Source organism: Chiloscyllium plagiosum, chromosome 2 (genome assembly GCF_004010195.1).
Source record: "Chiloscyllium plagiosum isolate BGI_BamShark_2017 chromosome 2, ASM401019v2, whole genome shotgun sequence".
NCBI lineage: Eukaryota > Metazoa > Chordata > Chondrichthyes > Orectolobiformes > Hemiscylliidae > Chiloscyllium > Chiloscyllium plagiosum.
Genome location: NC_057711.1, coordinates 30707946 through 30732638, shown reverse-complemented (window position 1 = coordinate 30732638; position 24693 = coordinate 30707946). Strand labels below are relative to the sequence as shown.

The 24693-nt window shown below is 41.1% G+C and overlaps 1 protein-coding gene across 2 annotated transcripts in view; it reads right to left on the bottom strand.

The window, feature by feature from the left end:
• Nucleotides 1–24693, bottom strand: part of LOC122558360 (homer protein homolog 1-like) — a 100473-nt gene that overhangs the window by 52606 nt on the left and 23174 nt on the right. For both annotated transcript variants that reach the window (XM_043706841.1, XM_043706848.1), the window contains exon 2: nt 9482–9638. In XM_043706841.1, the coding sequence (XP_043562776.1) occupies nt 9482–9638 (157 nt within the window). The remainder of the gene's footprint in view (nt 1–9481; nt 9639–24693) is intronic.

Below are 24693 nucleotides of genomic sequence, written 5' to 3'. Positions count from 1 at the left end.
AACGTTAGCTTACACTCTCTCTCCATGCCCAAATAGCATTTATTATTTTCAGTACAATTTCTTACTTGTTCCTTGTATAGATCTTTTATTTTATTAAATGAATATGAATTATCATGAATGATGCAGTAGATTGGAATTGACAAGCAGTGCAAGATGGTATCTTACAGAATAAAGTCTAAGCACTTGCAGATATACCCTAGTACAAATATTGGGGACGAGCCCATCTCTGCTTAGCAGCTCATCCTGCTTAAAAGTTTTGCTAACAGCTCCTTAATTTCCAAGTGGCACAATATGCATGCCTTTCCAGTAGGACATTCTGCTTTATAAAGCTGATCAATTGAGGCCAGTAGCTATGCACAATGGGAGGAGATGGAGGGAGTAACAGTCAAGGATGGAGCTGGACAGTGAAATACATTCAGGACCTCATTAGGACCAGGCTGACAGGCTTCTTTGCAGTGTGTGGAGACAAGTGCACTTAGAAAACAAAAAGGTGATAAATAGTGCATTCAGCTGGTGAGGGTTTCAGTAAGAGGAACCCCCCACCCCTCAACTGGCCAGCAGCCTGCATGAGTGAGCAAGTTCAAATGCTAGCTCGGGAAATGAAGAAGCAATCAGCAGAATCAATTCAGGCAAGATAAAATGTTGGGGAGAACAAAAGAAATTCACCAAATGAATTCCTGGAGTCCAGAAACTATCCTACAAATGATGGAGTAAATTCTACTCCTGGGAGTTTAAAATAATAAATAGCAATCTCATTGGAATGTATAAAATTCTTGAGACCTGACTAGGTGTACACTGAGGGGATGTTTCCCCATGTTTGCGAGTTGAGAATAAGGGGTTCACAACCTGAAGAATTTAGAATCCGCCATTTAGCACTATTGACATGGAATTTCTTCACTCAAGGGGTGCAGACATTTGGAATTCTTTTCCATAAGCAGCTGTGGATATTCAGGGCATTGAGCATATTCAAGGCAGAGATTAGGAGGTTTTTTTTGATAGAGGGAATGAAAGCATATAGGCTGAAAGGACTAGATGGCTTACTCCCATTTCTTCCGTTTCCCCAAGGATCTGTAACGTCTTTCTAAGGAATCAGTGAAATAATTTGAAATGCAAACCAAGTTATGATAGATGGACTATATAGCACAGATTGGGCTGGCCATTTCAACTAGTAGCAGACTATGCAAAGGTAGACAAATCATACAAGAAGCAGGCTCACTGATTGCATGTGTAAATACCAGTTTCTTAACAGCATTAAAAACTTTTCGTGCAGCACTTGGACATGAAAATTACGTAGTGTTTATAATTTGGATTGGGGCCCAAGATCATTAATCAACTGAGAGGGGAACTTCAAACAAAACAGTTCAATAAACACCTATCGACTGTAGCTGTTCAAAATAACTTCAGTGAGTGAGTTTAACAGCTCCTTGCAAGAGCACTGTATAAACTTCCAGTTTGGGGATGGAATTCACAACAAAGAACAGAGTCATAGATTAAACAGGCCACAGTGACGTCAGTCAGAATCAAAACTGCAACAAGGGTTGCACATTTCAGCTATAAGATGGGGAAGAAATATGCAGAATAGTTGTGCTGATTTTTCTTCTCCCAAGAAAATCTCAACAGGAAATTGCAATAAACTCCTGTATTTCTGGGGAATACAAACTTCTTCAATATTAGAGTACCTCATGAATGCCATTCACTAGTTAAGCTGCTAACAGCATATATTAACTGCTTTGTATTCATTGTTGTGTACTTTGGTGTTAAGCTTCATATCAAACATTAGTATACAACCAACCTGCCCAAGATATTGAATGCCAAAGGAAGATCATTGATTCAAAAATATAGCTAATTCAAAAAAATTGTACATTTAACAATTCTTTATCGTACAGGCAAGAATCAAAGTAAGTAATTTTAATTAAAGGTTCACATACAGCATCAATCTTTTCTAAAGAAAGGCAAATTTTCAAACATGTGGTGCTGTGTCATCATAGCCAAAGTATTTTTGAAGTGTAGTCACAATTGTCATGCAGGAAACATGGCAACCAATTTGCACACTAAGTTTCAACAAACTGCAACATAATGGGTCCATCAGGCAATTTGTTTTAATCATACTGTTTGAAGGATAAACCTCAGCAAGGATGCTGTGAATAACTCCCTTGTTCTTCAAATGAGTGCTGTGGGATGTTTTTCAACCTTCTGCAAAGAGTAGACAAGACCTTGGTTTAATGTTACATTCAATAGAGGGCATCTCAGTGCAGCACCGAAAGCTCAAGCTACATTTGGTGTTCAAATTTTAAGTTGTAATCACATCCATGCTACTGCGCAAAAGGTTTTTTTTTCTTTCGCCAGAAGAAAAACCAGATGCTCAGATAGATTAAGGACAAACTTCGAAACAGAGACAGAGTGTGATGTAAATGCAAAACTGAATGAATGAGGGGGGAGAATTGTTACTGCTGTTCACATAAGGTGGTGCAGTGGGTTTTAGTACAAAGCAGGTAAGCAGTAGAAAAAAAAGAATCTCACTTTTCGGATTAACTTGATTAGGGGTACGCAATGACCTAATAGTCACCCTGTCAATTCTGCAAAGTCCTCCTCACTAACACCTAGGGTCTAGTGCCAAAGTTAGGAGAGCTGTCTCAGACTAAAAAAAAGCAACAGCTTGACAGTCTGTAGGGTATGATTCCACGAGAATGACTGTCCCAGACACCACTATCTCCATCCCTGGATATATCCTGTCTCACTAGCAGGACAGACCCAGCACAGGTGGCGGCACAGTTGTATATAGTCGGGAGGAAGTTGCTTTGGGAGTCCTCAACAGTGACTCCAGACCCCATAACGTCACGTGGCAAGGAAACCTCCTGATTACCACGTACCATCCTCCCTCAGCTGATGAATCAAACGAGTTGGGCTCCTAAAGGGCATAGCTGCTAGACTGGGTCTACAGCAGGTGGTGAGAGAACCAAGGGGGGATAAATATACTTGACCTCATTCTTACCAATCTACCAGCTGCAGATCTATCTGTCCACAACAGTATCAGATAGGGTGACCACCACATAGTCTTTCTGGAGACAAAGTCCTGCTTTCACATCGAGAATAATGTCCATGTTAAATGGGACAGACTTTAAACAGATCTAGCAACTCAAGAAGGGGCATCCACAAGGCACTGTGGGACATCAAGAGCAGCAAAATTGTACTCCAGCATAATTTGTAACCTCGGACCAGTACATCCCCTCAACTAATACAATGAAGCCAGTGGATCAACCCTGGTTCAATGGAGAGTGCAGGAGGGCATCCCAGAAGCAGCACCAGGCACACAAGATGAAATGCCAACCTAAGCAGCAAATGATAGATCAAACTCAATGATCTCTCAACCAAAGCAGATCTAAGCTCTGCAGTTCTGCCACATCCAGTCATGAATCGTGGTGAACGACCAACCCACTAGGGGAGAAGCTCCACAAATATCCCCATCCCAATGATAGAACAGCCTAGCACAAAAGCTGCAAAACAGTTCAAAAACATTTACAACAATCTTCAGCAATAATTGCCAAGTTGATGATGCATCTCTGCCTCCTCCAGGTGGTCTCAGCTTCACAGATGCCAATCTTCATCAAATTCAGTTTGGTTCATGAGATGTCAAGATACTGCAAAGGCTATGGGGCCCAAACAACCTTCCAGCAATAATACCGAAGGCTTGTGCTCCAGAACACGCCACTCAATTCTTACAATAGTTACAACAATGTGGAAAACTGCTATGTTCTGTATGTAAAAAGCTGGGCAAATTCAACCAACCCAATTACTGCCCTAGTGTACTCTCAAATCATCAGCAAAGTGATAGAAGATATCATCCAACAGTGCTAGTAAGCAGCACTTGCTCAGCAATAACCTGCTCAGTGAGGCCCAGTTTGGTTCTGCCAGGGCCACTGAGCTCCTGACTTCATTAAAGTTTTGGTCCAAACATGGACCAAAGAGCTTAATTCCAGAGATGAGGTGACAGTGACAACCCTTGCAAAACTGGAATCAATGGGTATCTGGGGACAAACTGTCTGCCGGTTGGAGTCATACGCAACACTTGGGTCATAGTTGTTAGGGGTCAGTTATCTCAGCTCCAGGAGATCTCTACAGGAGCTCCTCATGGTAGTGCCCTCAGCCCAACCATCTTCAGCTACTTCATCAATGCTCTTCCCTTCAACATAAAGTCAGAAGTGGGGATGTTCGGCATCATTCGTGATTCCCCAGATACTGAAATCATCCATGTTCAAATGCAACAAGATCTGGACAATATCCAGATTGGGGTAACAAGTGGCAAGTAGCATTCGTGCCAAACAAATGCTAAGCTATGACCATCATTAATAAGAGACAATCTACCCACCACCCTTGGCATTCAAAGTGTTACCACCGCTGAAACCCTACCACCAACAGCCTGGGGTTATCATGAATTCATCTAGATTCACCACGTAAACAGTAGCTACAAGAGCAGATAAACAGCGAGTAATACTGTAGCAAGAAACTCACCCGATTCCTCAAAGCCTATCCACCATCTACAAGGAACAAATCAGGAGTGTGATGGAATTTTCCCTACTTGCTGGTTGAGTCCAGCCCTAACACCACAAGCAGCTTGACAAAGCAGGCTGCTTGATTGGCACTACATCCATAAACATCCGCTCTCTCCAACACTGACACTCAGTAGCAGCAGTGTGTACTATCTACAAGATGCACTGCAGAAAGTCAAAGATCCGCAGACAGCACCAATTCCATGACCACTTCCATGTAGTGGGACAAGGGCAGCAAATATATGGGAACACTACCACCTTCAAGAATGCCTCCAAGCCACTCATTATCCTGATTTAAAAACATTGCCATTTCTTCACCGTCGCTGGGTCAAAATGCTGGAATTCCTCCCTCAAGGCCTTGTGGGTCAATTCACAGCAGTTCAAGGAGGCAGCGCACCATAGTCTTCTCAACAGCAAGTGGGGATGGACAATAAATGCTGGCCAGCTAGCGAAACCAACATCCCACAGGTGAATCAAAAAATTGAAGAGGTAAGGGGACTGCCAAGCACTAGTTCATAAGTTTTTATGAATAATATATACCAACACTTCTAAGGCAGAAATACATGAATGTGTAACATGGAAGATATTTAGTATGCCAATGGACATGACAAGATGTGACAATTGTGTATGTGGACAAGACCAATACTTCAGTAAAGTGATTATAATAACCAAATTCCAAAAAGAATTGATAAAATCAAACTACAGGATATTCCAAATGAAAGTGATATGCAGGCACAAAATGCATCTGAGCGAATTAGGACACCAAGGTGTAGTGGTCTCCAAATCATTAACTAGGGATATAATCAGAGGTAACATGAACCTATTTGAGTTTTGTTGATTAAATAACAGAGGAACGATGAAGGCAGGGTGGTGATACGTTGTCTATGTGATCAATGTGACAGCTAGGAAAAGGGATGACGACCTCAAGCGGGCTAGGCAGCGAGGGCGGGCCAGGCAGCGAGGGCGGGCCAGGCAGCGAGGGCGGGCCAGGCAGAACTGGGAAGGGGGAGTAGCATTATTAATTAGAGAGTGCATCAGAGCTGCAGAAAAGGAGATTGTTGAGGAGGGTTTGTATACTGAGGCAGTATGGGTGGAAGTCAGTAATAGGAAAGTAGCAATCACTTTCTTCGGAGTTTTCTATAGACACCCCAAGAGCAGTGGTGAGCTAGAAGAACAGATTAGACAGCAGATCTTGGAAAGGTGCATATGTAACATTTGTTATGGGTGACTTCAACTTCCCCAAAATCAATTGGAACCTTAGTGCAGATGGTTTGGATGGAGTCAATTTTGTCAGGTGTCCAGGAAGGATTCCTGACTCAATGCAGATTGGCCTTACCCCTAGTCAGCCTTATTGGATTTGGTGCTAGGCAATGAGCTAAGCCAGGTGTCAGATCTCAGTGGAAGAGCATTTTGGTGACAGTGACCACAACTGCGTCGCATCTTTATCATAGCCATGGAGAGGGATAGGAACAGATAGTATAGGAAAGTATTTAATTGGGGAAGGGGAGTAAAAATTAGGAACAATTTTTCTATGGGAAATGCACAACAGCAGTATGGAGGCTGTTAAGGAGCACTTGTTGCAAATGCTGAATAACTTTGTCCCATAGACAGCCAAGGAATGGTAAGGTGAAGGAACCTTGGATGACAAGTGAAGAGGAGCTTCTCGTCAAGAAGTAAGCTTACTTAAGGTTGAGGGAGCAAGGATCCAGCACAGCGTTACAGGATTACAGGAAAGAAGTCAAAAATGGACTGAGGAGAGCTTTGTGGGGGTTGGGAGCGAAAAAGCCTTGGCAGGAAGGATTAGGGAAAACACGAAGGTGTTCTACACATACGTGAGGAATAAGAGAACAATCTGAGAGAGGGGAGGGCCAATCAGGGATAGTGGAGAGAAATTGTGCCTAGAATCTAAAGGAGATAGGGGAGGCCCTAAATAATATTTTTGCTTCAGTATTCGCTAGAGAGGGGAACCTTGTTCATAGTGAGAACACTGTGGACCAGGTTAATTGACTTGAGCAGATTGATATGAGGAAAGTGGATGTGCTAGAAATTCTGGGAAGCATCAAGATAGGCAAGTCCCCAGGGTCAGACCAGACCTATCCAAGGTTACTATGGGAAGTAGGGAATGAAATTGCTATGCCTCTGGCAATGATCTTTGCATCTTCACTCCCCAAAGTAGTACTAGATGATTAGACAGAGGTGAATGCGCCACAAGGATCAGTGCCACCACAAGGATAGTGGCACGCCCACAGTTTTTTTGAAATATATATAATTGATTTGGATATGAGCATAAGAGGTTTAGTTACCAAGTTTGCAGATTACTTCAAAATTGGAGGAGTAATGGACAGCAAAGAAAGTTACCTCAGAGTACAATGGGACCTTGACCAGATGGGCCAATGGGCTGAGGAGTGGCAGATGGTGTTTATTTTAGATTAATGAGAGGTGCTACATTTGGATAGATGTGCATTTAATGGTAAGGACTTGGGGAGTGTTGGCGAACAAAGAGACCTTGGAGTGCAGGCTCATTCCTTGAAAAGAGTCGCAGGTAGATAGGGTATTAAAGGCAGCATTTGGTATGCTGGCCTTTATTAATCAGTGCATTAAGTATAGAAATTGGAGGTCATGTTGCAGCTGTACACGACAGTGGTTAGGTCACTCTTGGAATACTGCATTCAATCCCTGCTATAGGAAGGATGTTGTGAAACTTGAAAGGGTTCAAAAAGATCTAAAAGTATGTTGCCAGGGTTGGAAAGTTTGAGCTATAAAGGAGAGGCTAAGCAGGCTGTGCTATTTTCCCTGGATCATCAGAGGCTGAGGAGTGTCCTTACAGAGGTTTATAAAATCATGAGGGACTTGGATAGATGAATAGTCAAGGTCTTTTCCCCAGGGCATGGGAGACTAAAACTAGAGGCCGTAGGTTTAAGAGGAGGTGGGAAAGATTTAAAGGGGACCTGAAGAGCAACTTTAACACAGAGGATTGTGCATGCATGGAATGAGCTGCCATAGTAAATGGAAGAGACTGTTAGAATTACAACATTTAAAAGGCATCTGGGTTGGCTTGTGAAGTTCCTTGAAAGTGAAGTCACAGGTAGATAGGATTGTGAAGGCAGTGTTTGGTATGTTTTCCTTTACTGGTCAGAGCATTGAGTATTGGGGTTGGGAGGTCACATTGCAGCTGTATGGGACATTGGTTAGGCCACTTTCGGAATAGCGTGCAGAGTTCGGATCTCCTCCAGTCGGAAGGATGTTGCGAAATTTGAAAGGGTTCAAAAAGATTTACAAGATTGGAGGGTTTGAATTATAGGGAGGGGCTGAATAGGCTAGGACTGTTTCCCTGGAGCGTCGGAGGCTGAGGGGTGACTTTATAGAGGTTTATAAAATCATGAGGGGCACGGATAGGATAAATAGACATGGTCTTTTTCCTGGGCTGGGGGAGACCAAAACTAGGTTTTGGCATAGGTTTAGGGGAGAGGGAAAGACTTAAAAGGGACCTAAAGGGCAACTTTTTCATGCAGAGGTTGGTGAGTGTATGGAATGAGCTGCCAGAGGAAGTGGTAGAGGCTAGTATAATTACAACATTTAAAAGACATCTACATGGGTAGATGAACAGGGAGGGTTGAGAGAGATTTGGGCCAAATGCTGGCAAATAGGACTAGATTAATTTAGGAAATCAGGTCAGCATGGACAAGTTGGATCAAAGGGGGTTTTCGTGTGCTGTACATCTCTATTCCCCAAATATCTGAAGTTCATCAAGAAAGCCTACTTGTTCGGTCTATGGATGGAAGATTTGGGTAAAGCCAGAATATTGTCAAATTTGGTAGCTTGCTCATATTCGGATAAAACAAAACAGAATTGAGGAATAAATACAAATGGCAACATAATGCTTACCCCTCAAATAAGTGGACAGTGAATTGCAATTCTGAACAAGTTCAATGAAACAATTATGTAGTTGTATTGTCACTGGACTAGCCATCCAGACATATAGGCTAATGCTTGTAACATGGGCTTGAATCACATGATAGCAGATAGTGAAATGTGAATTCAATTAACAAATCTGGAATTTTAAACAAGTACTCTTCAAATGGCAACCATGTAGCCATTGTTTATCAGTCATACTTGGCCAAAAGACAGTGCCAAAAACAGACTCTGCTGCTGAATATCTCTTCCTCCCTCCTAGAAGTAAAGTGAAAGCAAGGCAACAGTAAAGGAAAAAGCTCCATTACATGAACTATGTGGAATGCGAATGGTAGCTGGTCCTTTCATCCAGGAGAGCAATTGAAGAATTCATTCTGGCACAGCTTTTCTGGAAGTGGAGTGGGAAGGAGGGTAGGAGAAGGGAGTGGTGAGGGGAAGAATCATCAGGATTCTGGTGATGCTAGAGATTGGTTTGGAATTGTTTGGAACACGGAAACATTTGTTGGATGCCCGACCTTACAATGCAGTTAAAAGGGGAGGACGTGAACCTGTTGGAATCTGGCAGCGATTTTGGATGGCTTTCTTTCTGATAGTAGTCCAGCTTGCTCCCTACATAATTCCACACATTTATTTTGCAGTTATCAGTCATCTCAAAGCATTGATAGAGGATGGTCCTTCTCAAATCTGTATTATCCAGCTATTAAATAATGTTTAGTTAAATAAAGTTAGCCAAAAGCGCTGGAGAAACTCAAGTTTGACAGTCTATTGAGAGAGAAAAACAAAATTCACATTTCAAGTCATCTGTGATTCAGCCTCACTAGCATTCACAATGTTTTGCTTTTAATATTTAGCTTGTTACACTAAAATGTAAATTTGAAATCTTGTCTAATTCTTTTAGTGTGAATTCCCAGATACAACTTAAGTTGTCAGTCCCTTTAGGGATTGTGGGAAGAGTCAGTGACAGAAAAACAGATGTGTTAGAAAATCCATCTTTATACATTGTATTTCCACGTACTTCTCACCTTTGACCCATCAAGGCTGATTATCCTGTACACATTGCGTGTATTATCATAGAAGTAGGACACAGTTACCGCATGTTTGCTGGTGGGCACCCAGTTCTTCTTTGTGGTAGGATCAATCTGGAAGACATGGGCTCGCGTGCTGAAGATGGGCTGCTCCCTGGGGAGGAGGGGTACACAAAGTAGAAATTATCAGTTTGGTTGAATCAAAACTGCTCACAATCACACGGAGGTGGAGAAGTCAAATAGTACCAATCACATCAATTTTCAATAAAGTTGACAGATTGAAAGAAACTTCCATTAGAACATGGTTTTTCTAATTAGGAAATGGTAGCTGTGCAATTTGAAGGTTTGACTACTATATATACACATCCACAATAATCTCTCTTCTTCCCTTGCATTTGTACAGCAAATATTTCAACATAAGTAAAAATATTTCCTTAAGAAGGACATTTTGGGAAAATAACGGAATGAAAAAAGGTAGAACCCAATTAAAGCACAGCTAAATATTTCTGCACAAGGGCAAAAAAACAGGCAACTGAGCAGCAGTTCAACCTTAGTTAGATGAAGTTTTCAATGTGGCGTTTTCAGGATTGATCTGCCAAATGAAAATTAAATCTAACAATTATTTATGATTAATTTGTTATAACAAATGCCAAAGCTTTAAATTTAAAGACCATATGCAACAAACTGCACAAACATGGTAAAATCATAACTGGAACCTGGAAATAAACACATACAAAGTAGTCAGTAAGCGTGTAACAATCTTGTTTAATAAATAAAGTTTAAGGTAAATGGTAATGATAGGTAAGTAGTGGAATTGTCATTGTATTAGTAATTCAGACACCCAGGATAATGCTCCGTGGTGTAAGTTTGCAACTCACCACAGCAGATAGTGAAATTTGAATTCAACTATTAAAGTGGGAATTGAAAGCTAGTCAGTAAATCACACCCAGATCATGGATATTCTTAAAAGGAAGGGAAATCTGCCATCCATACCTAGTCCAGCCTACATGTAACTCCAGACTTTCAATCTAGTCAACTCTTAAATGGCCTCTGAAAAAGCCAACAAAGGCTGATAAAGAAATGAAACCAAAAAGGGACCATCCAGCATCAACTAAGGTACACGAAACAACATTTGCACACAATCCGGTAGCTTCAAAGTGGTCCTTACTAAAATTGAGGGTGAGATGGCTAGTGTCAAAATTGGGAGAGCTGTCCAATTGGCTAATCAAGCAATAGCTTGACATGATTCTCGCAAAACGATATCTTTCAGACAACATCCCAGACACTTCACCTGTGTGAATGTCCTGCTCTACCAGCAAACCAAAGTTGACAGCGTAGTGGAAGTTCTCAATGTTGAGTGTGGTCACCATTAAGTCACATGACAGCAGGACAAGGAATCCTGCTGATCACATCATACTACTTCCCCTCCCAGACTAACCATGAGTTGACAAACCTATTTTCTACACTGATTATTTGGAAGATGCATTGAAGATGGAAAGGATACAATGTATTCTGGGTAGAGGATTTCAATGCTCAAGAGCAGCTTGATACTACCACTGACCAAACCGGCCAATCCTAAAGAGGGCACACCTGTTGATCAAAGCTTATGGCAGGAAACATCTTTGACTTCACTTTCATCAATCTAGACGTCGCAGATATAACTGTTCATGATAATATTGGTAGGTGCAATCACTGCACAGAGCTTGTAGAGATAAAGTTTGACTTCTTAGCAAGAATTCCCTTGTGTGAACTATTACCATGCTCAATGGGCTAAGTTTTGAACATACATAGCAACTCAAGACTAGGAGTTTGAGGGGGTGTGCAACAGTAGCAGAATTCTATTCAACACCAATATGTAACCTAATTCCCTGGAATAGAACCTACCTACTATCAAGTGATCAATCCTGGTTCAGAGGTGCGCAGAAAGGCATGCCGGGAGCAGTAAAGGGACACCTTAAAAAAGCATCAACCCGAGAAGCTACGTCACAAGACCACTTGCGTGCTACGCAGAATGAGTAGCATGCAATACAGAACTCAACATTTCCACAGTGAATATATCAAATCTAAGTCCTCCAGTCTTGCCACATCCATTTGTGAATAGTGGTAGACAATCAAACAGCTGGCTGAAGGAATGGACTCTACTAACGCCCCTATTCTGAAATGGCTTGTGTATGTGCAATTAATTCTGCACATGCACAAAAGTCAAAATCATTTGCAGCTAAAATACATCAGTGACGACCCATCTTTGGTTGATGAAATCAAATCCAAAGGGAAATGGTTGTGGCTAATGGATGACAATCACCTCAATCCCAGAATCTACCCTGAGGAACACCTGCAGACAGTGTCCTCAGCCCAATCATCTTCAGTTGCTTCAGTGACCTTCCCTCCACTGTAAGATTGTAAGTGGACATGTTCACTGATGATTGCCAATGTTTAGTACCATTCAGGAGTCCTCAAAGACTAAAGCAATCTATGTCCAAATGCACAAAGACCTGGACAACCTTCTGGCTTGGGCAATATTATCATTACAGTATTACTGGATAAATCAGATCCCAGACTGAAATCTGGCACGATGAATTATAATTTTGATTTAATTAGTCTTTTACTGAAACAAGCACACAATGCTTCAAAATTGGATTTAACAATAAAACAGAAGTTAATCATATAAAAGTACAATATAAGCTAGGTGATTTACATAAAAATTTGAAAATTAACAAAATTCAATATTCTAAATACCAAATACCAGAGTTCCCTTTCCTAACATATATACAGGTTTGATTAAACTGGTTTTGAATCCCAATTTGAGAGTTTGATGGCCTAGTCCATGAATATTCAGATGGATTAACAACTATTAGCTTCAAATAACCTCTTCCAGTTTCTAATTGGACATTGGAAAAATTCCAGATCACCAGAGTAGAACCTCTACATTCAGTAGTTCTAACTTTCTCCTACATCATTTTTGGTTGCCATGTTACCTGCTGTTACTGTTGTTCCATTTCCGTAGAAGTGAACTTCTGATGGTTGACAGGTGATCTATGGAGGTGGTATATTCACCTTTCCCCAACCAACTGCCTAGAGTACATGAACAGCTTCTCTAGTTGGACATAAGCACCTACAACTGCATGAGTGTCTGGCATTTACTTCCAGTGTGTATCATTAACACATGACAAGTCATCTACTACACAGGTTCCAAGTTGCCACTTGGGCTGACCTTTCTTCAGAGCAATGCAAGTTTTGTACTAGACTGGCTCTCCAGTACTCAAATCTGGTAATGGTTTACTAGATTTTGACTTTGTGCAGTTTCACCTTAAATTTTCTCTCATTTCTTCTGGTTTCAGCAGCTTTTTGCCAAAGGAACAGTTGTTTGGAAATTAGTCCTGTACTTGACTTCTCATGACAGTGGATGGGTTTCTCTACAAGTATTGCCTTGAATATATCTGTGCAGAATTTGCTCTATACAATCATGGCTCCTGTGGCAATTTTGACTGCCACCTTTGATTCTTTTTTTTTTACACTTGATCGCAGATAATGAAGACAGTGATGTAGAACTTTGTGAAGCAATTGAATTCTTAACTGGACGGTGACTGTCATGCATAATGTCAGAAGTATCATACAGCTGGTGTGGGCTTTTAGGCATTTGGCAATTTCAACTCTAGTTATTGCAGTCATCTGGTCCATCTCCCAGTCATCAAACATTATTCTAATGTGACAAGAAAATCAGTTCCTGCAAGTGTAAAAATATCTATTTCCAGCTCCATTGATGGTCTAGCTGGGACATGTTTCATCAGTGCCTCTCTAACTTGATTAGTTTGGTATATTACAAGCATATCACAACTGCTGTTGTGGTCTTCAATTTCACTACTCGTGCTTTCCTGGCAAATCAACTCTCTTGCCTTCCTCAAACTTGATTCAATTCCTTAGTGGCTCATATGGATGCACTTCTGCATCTCTTTTCTTAACTCCTTCATGACGATCTGAATTTCCTTTCCACAACATGCCAACTTGAGCTGCTAATTCATTTCCATGCCTAATGTTGTCAGGTTATCCCTTTTATCACCACTACTCTCAATACTTGGACATTTGCATCTTGTTGGGTAGCTTGACTGATTTGAATACAACAGAGAAGTGGTTTGCTGACTGCCTCTGGGGTAAGGACTTCCAGAGCAGTAGGAGTTGATACTGCACGTCAAAAGCTCAGATTTACACTTTTCACCTGCCCTTCATGGAGAATTTTGTTAAGAAAAAGACTTTTGACCACAAGTCCATCAGGAAGTGATCAGCATGTAGCATCCCTGCTGGAAAAAGGAGAAGGTGAATCCTGTTGAGTTTTTAAACTGAACAAACTGTCAAAAGCCACTTAGCAGAATGACCCATCAGGAGAACTTTTCAACATTCCAACAAGCACCAAGACATTACTTGGGCTGGTGGTGAGAAGGGCACTGCCCATCAGATCCTTCTTGTAAATCTGGACTCTGCTACTGTATGCTGCCCTCTAGACAGCTGCAGGTGGTGAGGTAGAGACTGTCACACATCTTCTGGAATAATGTCAGAAGTGTCATACAGCTGGTATGGGTTTTTAGACATTTGGCAATTTTAAGTCTAAAGAAAGATGCAGAGGTTTTTGACAAGGTTCACCTGAAGCAGCTCTGTGATGCAGGACTCTGTGCTCCAATGTCTATTCCCCTGGATGTACACCATGACAAAACAGACTGCATCTGAAGGACCATCAACTCCGAAAGACACTCTTTAGTTTGCCTGAAACATGGTCTTCCCAAGCAAGGAGTTGACCTTGACCAAGTGTTGCACACATCAAGATCCAGGACTATGCACTGAGGCACACACTAAAGCTTGGGGCAGCTGCCACCAGGGTGCAGTGGGGACAGACCATCATCTAAAATCTTTCCTTTGAAGTAAAATGAGGGCTTCTTCAGTTAAAAGACACGTTCTGATGCCTCATATGTAAATAGTCTCCTGCACAAAAGAAGTGCCTTAGGCTTTTGTTTGTTTTCCATATGCAAGCACTATGCAAAACTGAACTGCTTTAGTGACTTTGTTCCTAAACACTTTACATATAAAAAGTCAATTTTTGAAATAAAAATTTTACACACTTGCCATATCTTTCACTTTCTATTGACAGCAGCATCCCCAACGAAGAATGCCTACACAATTATATTTACTTCCTTTGTGTAGATGGCACATCCAGATGACATCTCTAACTGGGGTAACATTCTTTGCAAATGCGTTGGAGCAGGTAGTAGTAGCTTGAGAAACTAATTTGCAGTGGCTTGGACATGGATGCAGTCACTATCTGTTCCACATAATTATTCTGGAAAATATTCGCAAGTCCACGGCCAGGCATAGTTGCAATCCAGATGCTGCGTGTGTTTCTATTAGCACCCTGCATGCAAAAGCAATCAGCTGTCCTTACTACAAGTATGTTGGCCACATCTGCAGTGGCATTGCAGTCAATAGTGGCTTTATTTTAAAATCTGCTTCTCATCGTTTCCCAATATATCACTGCATACTCTTGTCCAGAATCTGGCATTATGATTCATATTGAGTCAACAAATTGGACAAGAATTTGGCCTGTAAACTTAACTTCAATGGTAGTTGTTCAGTCTTCAGTTTCAGGCTCACCTAGCCAGCAGCTCCACTGTTTTGATCCTGCTCAGCACTAGATTTTTCCATCGTATGCCCATATTCACAAGTAAGATCATCCACTTAGTTTCCAACCAAGGATACATTGATATACTTCGCGAGCGTGGAAATGCCAAATCACATGGTTGACGATATGCATCTTCCATAGGGTGCCCAAACGTGGTTAGAAAGCTGCTTTCATCCAGCTTCACTAGTCAGAAAACCAACATTCACATCTAGAGTGGTGAGACCTCTTTAGGGTTATAATTAGATCTTTTGGTTCAATGTATACCCTCTCAGCCTTTTAAATTTACTAAGGGGATGTGGGCATTACAAGATGGGCATTCATTGCCTATCCCTAATTATCCTTGAGGTGATGGTGAGCTGCCTTTTTGAACTGTTGCAGTCCATAACCTGCATATCAACTCAATGACGCTAGAGAGGGAATTTCAGGAGTTTGAGACCCCAGAGGAACATTGATATATTCCCAAATCAGGATGGTGAGTGTGGTTGAGATGGCAACTTTGAGGTGGTGGTAGTACTCTTATTTATCCTTGCCCTTCTAGATCTAAGTGGTCATGGGTTTGAAGGCACCATCGTGGGGCAACACGGTGGCACAGTGGTTAGCACTGCTGCCTCAGCGCCAGAGACCTGGATTCAATTCCCGCCTCGGGCAACTGTGTGTGGAGTTTGCACATTCTCCTAGTGTCTGCGTGGGTTTCCTCCGGGTGCTCCGGTTTCCTCCCACAGTCCAAAGATGTGCAGGTTAGGTGAATTGGCCATGCTAAATTGCCCATAGTGTTAGCTGAAGGGGTAAATGTAGGGGAATGGGTCTGGTGGGTTGCTCTTCGGAGGGTCAGTGTGGACTTGTTGGGCCGAAGGGCCTGTTTCCACACTAAGTAATCTAATCTTTGCAATGTGTTTGCAGGTAGTTTACATTACTGCTGAGTGGAGTGGTAACGTTTATGCATGAGATGCTTTGTCCTTGGTGTCAAGTTTCTTGAATGTCGTTGGAGCTGCACTTATCCAGGCCAGTGAGTATTCCATCACACTTCCGACTGAGCCCCTCAAATGGTGGACATGCTTTGGAAAATCAGGTGATGAGTTACTTGCAGCAGTATTCTTAGCCTCTGACCTGCATGCATTGCCACTGTGCTTTGTGACAAGTCCAACTGAGTTGATGGATGTTAGTGAGAAATTCTAATAACACTGCTAAATATCAAGGGGCACTGTTTAGATTGTCTTTTATTGTAGGTGGTCACTGTCTCATTTGCGTGGCACAAATGTTACTTGCCATTTTCAGCTCAAGCCTAGATATTGTTCTGGTCTTGTGCCTGAGCATGGACTACGTCAGTGTTTGAAGAGTAATGAACAGTGCTGAACATTGTGCTATCAACTAATATTCCCACTTATGATGGAGTGAAGATCATTGATTAAGCAGTGAAGGCAGTTGGGCTGAGACTACTTCCCTTAGGAACTCTTGCAGTAGTGCCCTGGAGGTGACTTCCAACTACCTTATATGCCTGGTGGGACTCCAATCAGGGTTTGCCCTTGATTACCAACTGATACCAGTTTTGCTCAGGTTCCTTGGTGCTACACTGTTGAGTAATGGCTTGCACTCATGTCACATCTTTCATCTATATTTGAATCAAGCATGAAATAAGATCACGAGCTGAATGGCTCTGGAGTCATCCAAACTGGGTGTCAGTGAGCAGATTACTGCTAAGCAGTCAATGCTTGATAGAAGGTGTCATGACACTTTCTATCACTTTACAGATGACTGGAGTAGACTGTTGGGAGAGCAGTTGGCTGCATTGGAATTGTCCCACTTTGTGTCTATCAGACAGCTATAAGTGGTTAACTTTCCATATGAATGAGAGAGTTGTAGCTGAAACAAAAGCAAACATTTCTGGAAAAACTCAACAGGTCTGGCAACATCTGTGGAGAGCAAGCAGAGTTAATGTTTTAAGTCCAGTGTCTCTTCATCAAAGCAGACAGTGTACTGAGACAGCTTGGATAGGGTTTTGGAAAGTTCAGTACTATTAGTGGATTGTTGTTAGGGCCCCATAGCCTTGGCAATATCCAAGCCTCCTACCATTTCTTGACATCACAGGGACTGAATCGAATTTGATGATTGGCATCTGTGAAGCTGAGACCATCTGGAGGGAGCAGAGATAGATCAACTTGGCAATTATTGTCCTCATTATTGAACCAGAGTTGATTCTTGACTTAATAGTAGTGAGAGATATGCTGAGCTAGGAGGTAGAGTCAGAAACTCTTAACATTTAAGCAGTTACTTGTTGCCAAAGTCTTCAAAGATATGTTTCAGAAGTCAGAAAATGGGATTGATGTAGTCAGACGTTTGCTAAGTGGCATAGATATGATGTACCAAACAGCCTCCTTCTGTGCTATAAAAGTCTCTATTATCCTTCAATTGTGCAAATTTATGGATTTCTACGATTGAGTTAAATGGTGTTAGGTACAAATTAATGGAGTTTTGTCATATTGGTGAAAACATTCCATCAGTATCATTGGTATTCAAAGTTCACTTGGGGACTCAAACCATACCTTTCAAACTTTCTGCCTTTTCTGGCTCCTCAGAAGCTCCAGGGAGAAATTGTTTATTTAATTCACTGAGGATATGGGTGCCACTGACTAGGCCAGCATTTATTGCCCACCCTAACTGCCCACATTGCTGTTTCTGAAGTTACACGCCAGCCTGACCAGGTAAGGACAACAGATTCCCTTCCCTAAAGGGCATTAGTGAACCAATGGATTTTCATAGTTGATTGTGGTAATCAGACTAGGTTTTTAATTCCAGATTTCTATTGATTTCAAGTTATCATCTGCCATGGTGGAATTCAAACCCATCTAGTTAAACTGTTCAGTGACATTAACACTTCTGCGCTACTTTCTCAACTGTGATCGTGTACAGACTTGTTACTGTTCTGGTTTGCTCAACAAATCTGTTGCTACTCCATAATGTGATCCTCGTGCTTGGAAGAAATTTCACTTTACTTCATATCCTGTCTTTCAAGCAGGAGCTGCTATGGGGAAACTGTAGCCATTTTCCCAATCTGGCTGGTTTATTTTTATTTTGTTTCTTACAGTGTAGAAACAGGCCCTTCGGCCCAACAAGTCCACACCGACCCGCCAAAGCACAACCCACCCAGACCAAGTCCCCTACATTTACCCCTTCACCGAACACTACGGGCAATTTAGCATGGCCAATTCATCTAAACCTAACCTGCACATTTTTGGACTGTGGGAGGAAACCGGAGCACCCGGAGGAAACCCAAACAGACACGTGGAGAATGTGCAAACTCCACACAGGGTGTTAGTAGTTCACAGCTCTGCACATACCTGTCTCTAGTTGTGCTTTCTCACAGCTCTGCATTCAATGTATTACATATAACATTGTTTTGAATAGAATATAATCAATGGGGTCAAATGAGATAAAGTTAAACTATGTGCCTCATAATAGAAGTCACATGACTACAGGAGATGCACATTACATTTCAATCAAAATAAAAACAGACTTGGTACATTGTTGTAACCTACCATTAATGCTGAATGATCTGTGTGTAAAGTCTTATTCGTCAACGGAGTTTGAATGGAGTGGTTGTACACAGACTTCAAAATCCATTTTCAACTAAACTTTTACTGCTTTTGTCAGATTTTAAGGATATTAAAAGAAATGTAAAGCCTGAAGCTATTTGATCACAGCCTATTCCAAAAATATTCTACAACCTTTGTTTATTCATGGGTTTCTCTATAAACATTAGAGTTGACATGAAAATTGAGCAAAAATTTGAAAAATGTCAAGGCTTAACTTATTCTGGGCACAAAAATCACTGGTCAAAATTAGCTCTCAAAAACATACACTATGAAATACAGGAGCTAACAAATGACACTGAACAGTTAAACTAAAAACAGCATACACATTATTTCACTCAATTTACTGATGATCAAAGTGCCTAAAAGCACTCAGAAGCAAGCCCAATTCATTTTATGCATCTAATTCACTTAAAACACTTCGCAGAAAAACCAAAATGTACTTTTAAGTTCAACCTACATGGCATGTTGTGTTTTGGTTTGTTGTCACAGGTACCTAGGCACAGTTAAAAGTTGTTTTGTATGCAGTACAGACAGACCATATCATACAAAGTGCATTAAGGTAACAGAGTGAAGATCACAATGTCACAGCTGCAGACAAAGTGCACAAGAGATTGACAGAATTTAAAATTTTAGGTTCATTCAGAACTTCAAGTGTGGAAAAAGGTGTTCTTGAATCTGTTGACGTGTTTAAACTTCTGCCCAACACAAGAGGCTCAGAGATTCTAACCTGAGTGGGAGGGGTCTTTGATTATGTTGACTGCCTTCCAAAGGCATTGAGAAGTACAGATAGAGTCAGTCAACGGACAGAAGGCTGGTTTGTGAGATGGACTGGACTTGTTCAAAACTTCATCTCTTATGGTCCTGGACAGAATAGTTGCCACACCAAGCTACAATGCACCTGGATACAATGCTTTCTATGGTGCATCTATAAAAATTGTGAAAACTCTTTACGGACATGCCAAATTTCCTTAGCCCCAAGGAAGTAGGGGTGTAACTGTGCTTTGTCTGTGGCACCAGTGGTAGCTTAATGAAGTTGCATGAAGTTTCTCTTTTCTGCATATTACAATTCCACTTCTGCAAATAGGAGTACTAAAGATTTAGTCACAATACAGCTGAACTCACTTGGCAGTTAATATCTCTAACTCAAGGACTGTATTAAACACATTTCCATTTGAAAGAGCAACAAAGATTTTGAAGCTCTACAAATATTAAATTTAAAAGCCAGACTGTTTCCCCTAACTACCAAGCAAACAAAAGATACAGATGATTTAGTGGATAGAGTAACAGAGGGGAAACACAGATGGAACAAAAGTGCAAACGAAGTTTTAAAATGCAGGATCATGGATTAAAGATCAGAATACTCAATATGTACGAGCTGATGCAATGACTGCACCTGCCCAATGGAATTTAAAAAAGGGAAAAAGATTACACTCATCCTTCACTGTTTGAGACCAGACTTGGACCCAGAGATCCAACAGACACTCTCCATTGCAGGATGGAGTGCAAGTTAAGTAGTTTCTAATATCCTGAACTCCAAGAAGCTTTATTACTAAGAGGACTCTGGATTCCAGCAATTTCACAGCTGACATTTCAATGTCACTCATGATAACACCCTCATTTGTCAAAAGACAAATAACTTGACAACATTTCATACAAATGCAAATAAACATTTAACTAGACTGCCTTTTCTATTTTGGGTACAGAATAAAAGTCATAATTTCGCTAAATCTTCCAGTGCAATGCACTGAACAGCAATGGTTATTTCATTTGCTAAATTAAGGCTACAAATCTTAGATCAAAAAATCATTTAATCAAACCTGAAAATATTTTGATAAGTTCATTCTAAAACCAAAACAAGATTGTTCAGTCAAATTAACCAAAGCAGCAGTTGAGAAAGCTGGCAACCTTACACATCTGCTAAGGAGATGTAGGAAAGCACTTGACCATGGGAGTGGGGGAGTTTGTTCAGAAGAATTAAGGACATCTGCTCTTAGTGTCAATGGATCGCTGTAAATAAGGTGATAACACTTGTTCTTGTAGAACATGTGGCAGTACTTCCTTCTCACCTTGGGGGCTGGAGGCATGCATATTTCACAGTTGGATGTCAGATAACAAAATTTCTGGTTTATCTCAAAGACTCTTAAAACTCATACTCAATCGGAAAAGAAATTGTAATTTAATAAGCTGAGTGGAACATGCACGTGGAATAGAACAATCCTGATACATTTTCGTGTTTACCACACTGAGCAGATTTGATTTGATGAAGCTCAGCTCCGTAATCTGGACTGTTTTGAAAGGTGAATGTCTCATTACCCATACAAACTAGGAAAACATGACATGGTAAGAAAGTTGGAAGATGTTCATGTGAGAGAGAAAAAACATTCTGTAAATTACGTTCACTGACTGAAGGGTTCAAGGGACATGGCGGGGGGGGTGGGCATAGGGGAAAGAGAGATGGAGACAGACAGTAGGACAGAAGCTGGTGGAAAGATTAACTCTGGCTTGTCATGAATTGAACTTGTGTGTTGTTCCCTAGAGCTTGAGATCCGGGAATGTTATCAATTTAATTTGCATTCTGGGAATCTAAGATAATTTTAAAAGAAATAGCCATTTTGTAGGACAATGATACTGGACATGTCAGCTGAGCGAGGTTACCTCATGACCTTTGCCACATAGTTTAGACTGGTCGCTTGTTATGATGTACTAGCCAAAGCAATTGACCATTTGGTCTGGCTTGATCAGGGTTTCCTACTTTTACGGGAATGTAGTTTAATTAGTCAAGCGTACTCAGACCTGCCAATGAGTTTTTCTTCCTCTGCAAACTTTTGCCGTTTTATTACTGCTTAGCTGATTAAGGACATGGGACAGTTTTGTAATTTTAATACCAATTTCTGTATGAGGACAGCTTGTTTGCAGCAACAAAGGGGAATAACCAGAGAGAGCTCTTAGGGGTAAGAGCGGGTACCCTCTAATCTGCCAATTTGTTTACAGCCTTAGTTCAAGCCTGGCTTGTAGGTATCTATGTCATAGTGCAACATTGATGCCACTGGTAAATAAAGATAATAATTTAAACTAAGCTGTCTGCACGAGTTTTATATTCTAGACTGCCACCAAGATAAGTAAGGAGTTAGAGTTTGGGTGAACCTAAGCTCTACTGTTTTTTGTAATATTGCAAAGAATTGGCCAGTAAAATTAAATATGGCACTGGGTGTTGTCAAGTATACATTTGAAAGTTTACATACACTTGGTGACTGTAGTAAATGAATAACTAATAGGCAATAAAATTAAAATCACATCAAAGACCTATAGTGAAAGTTGCAACATGTCTGGCACTATTGGGAATTAATTGAAGCAGGGTGACAGGGTGGGACTGAGTGTCCAAAGAGGTAAGGTTTTTCCTCTCATATCTAATGATAGACAGCAACACCCAGGGAACAAAACTACTCAAACCTCATCCCTTATTAAATTTACAGCCTTCATGTTTTTGATGTAGTCAAGTTGCATACTGCATTAGGATAAATAGTTCAAAATAAGGAAGTGCCACTTAGCTTATGGAGTCTGCTGCTTCCTCAGTCCAGGCAACACCATCTTAATTCAGATTTTCTCCCCCCCAAATCAACTAGCAAATGTAGACAAATCAAAAAAGCTACTACTAGTGCAAGTTAAAGTCAGTAGTCAAGTATTAATCAAAGAATTATAGACGTAATTCTCAAATTTGATCCTTTCATCATTGTAAGGCTTTAAGACTTAGAAGGCTTACAAGTTTGTTGTGCACTTGTCTCCCATAGTCAATATTTTACAAGGAAAAAATCTAATCCTCAAATACCGAGTGCTGGATTTCCTTCATTCCCTTCCTGCAGTAAAAAGGTACATTAACAATATTCCAACAATGACACTATGGGATATAATTAGGACAAAACCATCTTGAGAATTACCTTCTACATACATATGAAAATCAATGAAATGTTAAAGACTGCAAATTAATGGATTAAATCTTGCTGGGCTACAGCATATCACACCATGGATTCTGCTGCACATTCCAGCTTTTAAGTAATTTTATGCCATAACTTGCTGCAAGTATGAGCTGAAAATACCACGCGGAGATTAGGAGCAATGAAAAAAAGTACCAGTATGTCCTTGTAGGAGTGTTAAGAAAAGATAAAGTAGTAAAAATGGGAGAATTATGGTGACCTGCAACAAATTAAGTGCAGGTCGAGAAGTGGAGAAGGGAAGATTAAGACTAACAAACAGGTGCAGAAGTAGGCCATTCAGGTCTTCAAATCTGCTCCAATAAACGACTGATCTGATAACCCACAACCCCACAATTCCTGCCTTTTTCCGATAACCCTCAATTCCCTTACTAATTGAATATATTCAAGGCTCAGATTTTTAATGACTCCACTTCAGGAACTTCTTGACTGAGGGTTGTGTGAATCTGGAATTATTTGCCAGAGGGGACTGTTGTGGTGGAGTCATTCCTGAAGAAGGGCTTATGCCTGAAACATCGATTCTCCTGTTCCTTGGATGCTGCCTGACCTGCTGCGCTTTTCCAGCAACACATTTTTATCTCTGGTCCTACACCCAAAGTGGGACAACCTTTCAGCATCTACATTGTCAAGTCCCCCAAGAATGTTATATTTCCAAAGTACAAAGGGATCTGGGAGTGCTAGTTGAGGATTCTCTAAAGGTAAACATGCAGGTTGAATTCGTGATTAAGAAAGCAAACGCAATGTTGTCATTTATCTCAAGAGGGCTGGAATATAAAAGCAGCGATGTGCTACTGAGACTTTATAAAGCTCTGGTTAGGCCCCATTTGGAGTACTGTGTCCAGTTTTGGGCCCCACACCTCAGGAGGGACAGACTGGCACTGGAGCATGTCCAGCAGAGATTCACATGGATGATCCCTGGAATGGCAGGTCTAACATACGAGGAACAGCTGAGGATCCTGGGATTGTATTCATTGGAGTTTAGAAGGTTAAGGGGAGATCTAATAGAAACTTACAAGATAATACATGGCTTGGAAAGGGTGGACGCTAAGAAATTGTTTCCGTTAGGCGAGGAGACTAGGACCTGTGTGCACAGCCTTAGAATTAGAGGCGGTAAATTCAGAACAGAAATGCGGAGACACTTCTTCAGCCAGAGTGGTGGGCCTGAGGAATTCATTGCCGCAGAGTGCAGTGGAGGCCGGGACGCTAAATGGCTTCAAGGCAGAGATTGATAAATTCTTGATGTCACAAGGAATTAAGGGCTACAGGGAGAATGCTGGTAAGTGGAGTTGAAATGCCCATCAGCCATGATTAAATGGCGGAGTGGACTCGATGGGCCGAATGGCCTTACTTCCACTCCTATGTCTTATGGTCTTATTTCAGTAATATCACCTCTCATTCTAAATTCCAATGAGTACAGACCCAACTTAATTTCTCAAGACAGTCCCTCCATACTCAGCACGTAGTGAACTTATTCTGGATCACCTTCAATGTCACAATGTCTTTCCTGAGAAAAGGGCCCAAATGGGTTCTCAAAATTCCAGCTGGGCCCACTAGTGCCTTGTATAGATTTATTTCCTCCCCACTTTTACATTCCATTCCTTTTGAAATATTCAATTTGCTTTCCCTATTACCCACTGAACTTGAATACAAACTTTGCAATACACAGATGAGGACTTAAAAATTGTTTTGTAATATTTCTCCATTTAAATAAGCAACTCTATTCTTTCTCCCCAAGTCCACAACCTCATATTTTCACACTTTGCGTGCAGCTGCCAAGTTGTTGCACACTTGGTCTAACCTGCCCAAATCCCTCTGCAAAGTCTGTCATCCTCACTACTGGCATTCCCAGCTATGTTTATGTCATCCACATGCACTTTCCTCATCCAAGTCAAGTCATTAACATATATTGTGACTAACTGTGGCCCCAGCACTGATCCCTGTGGCACTCCACTAGTCAGCATGGAC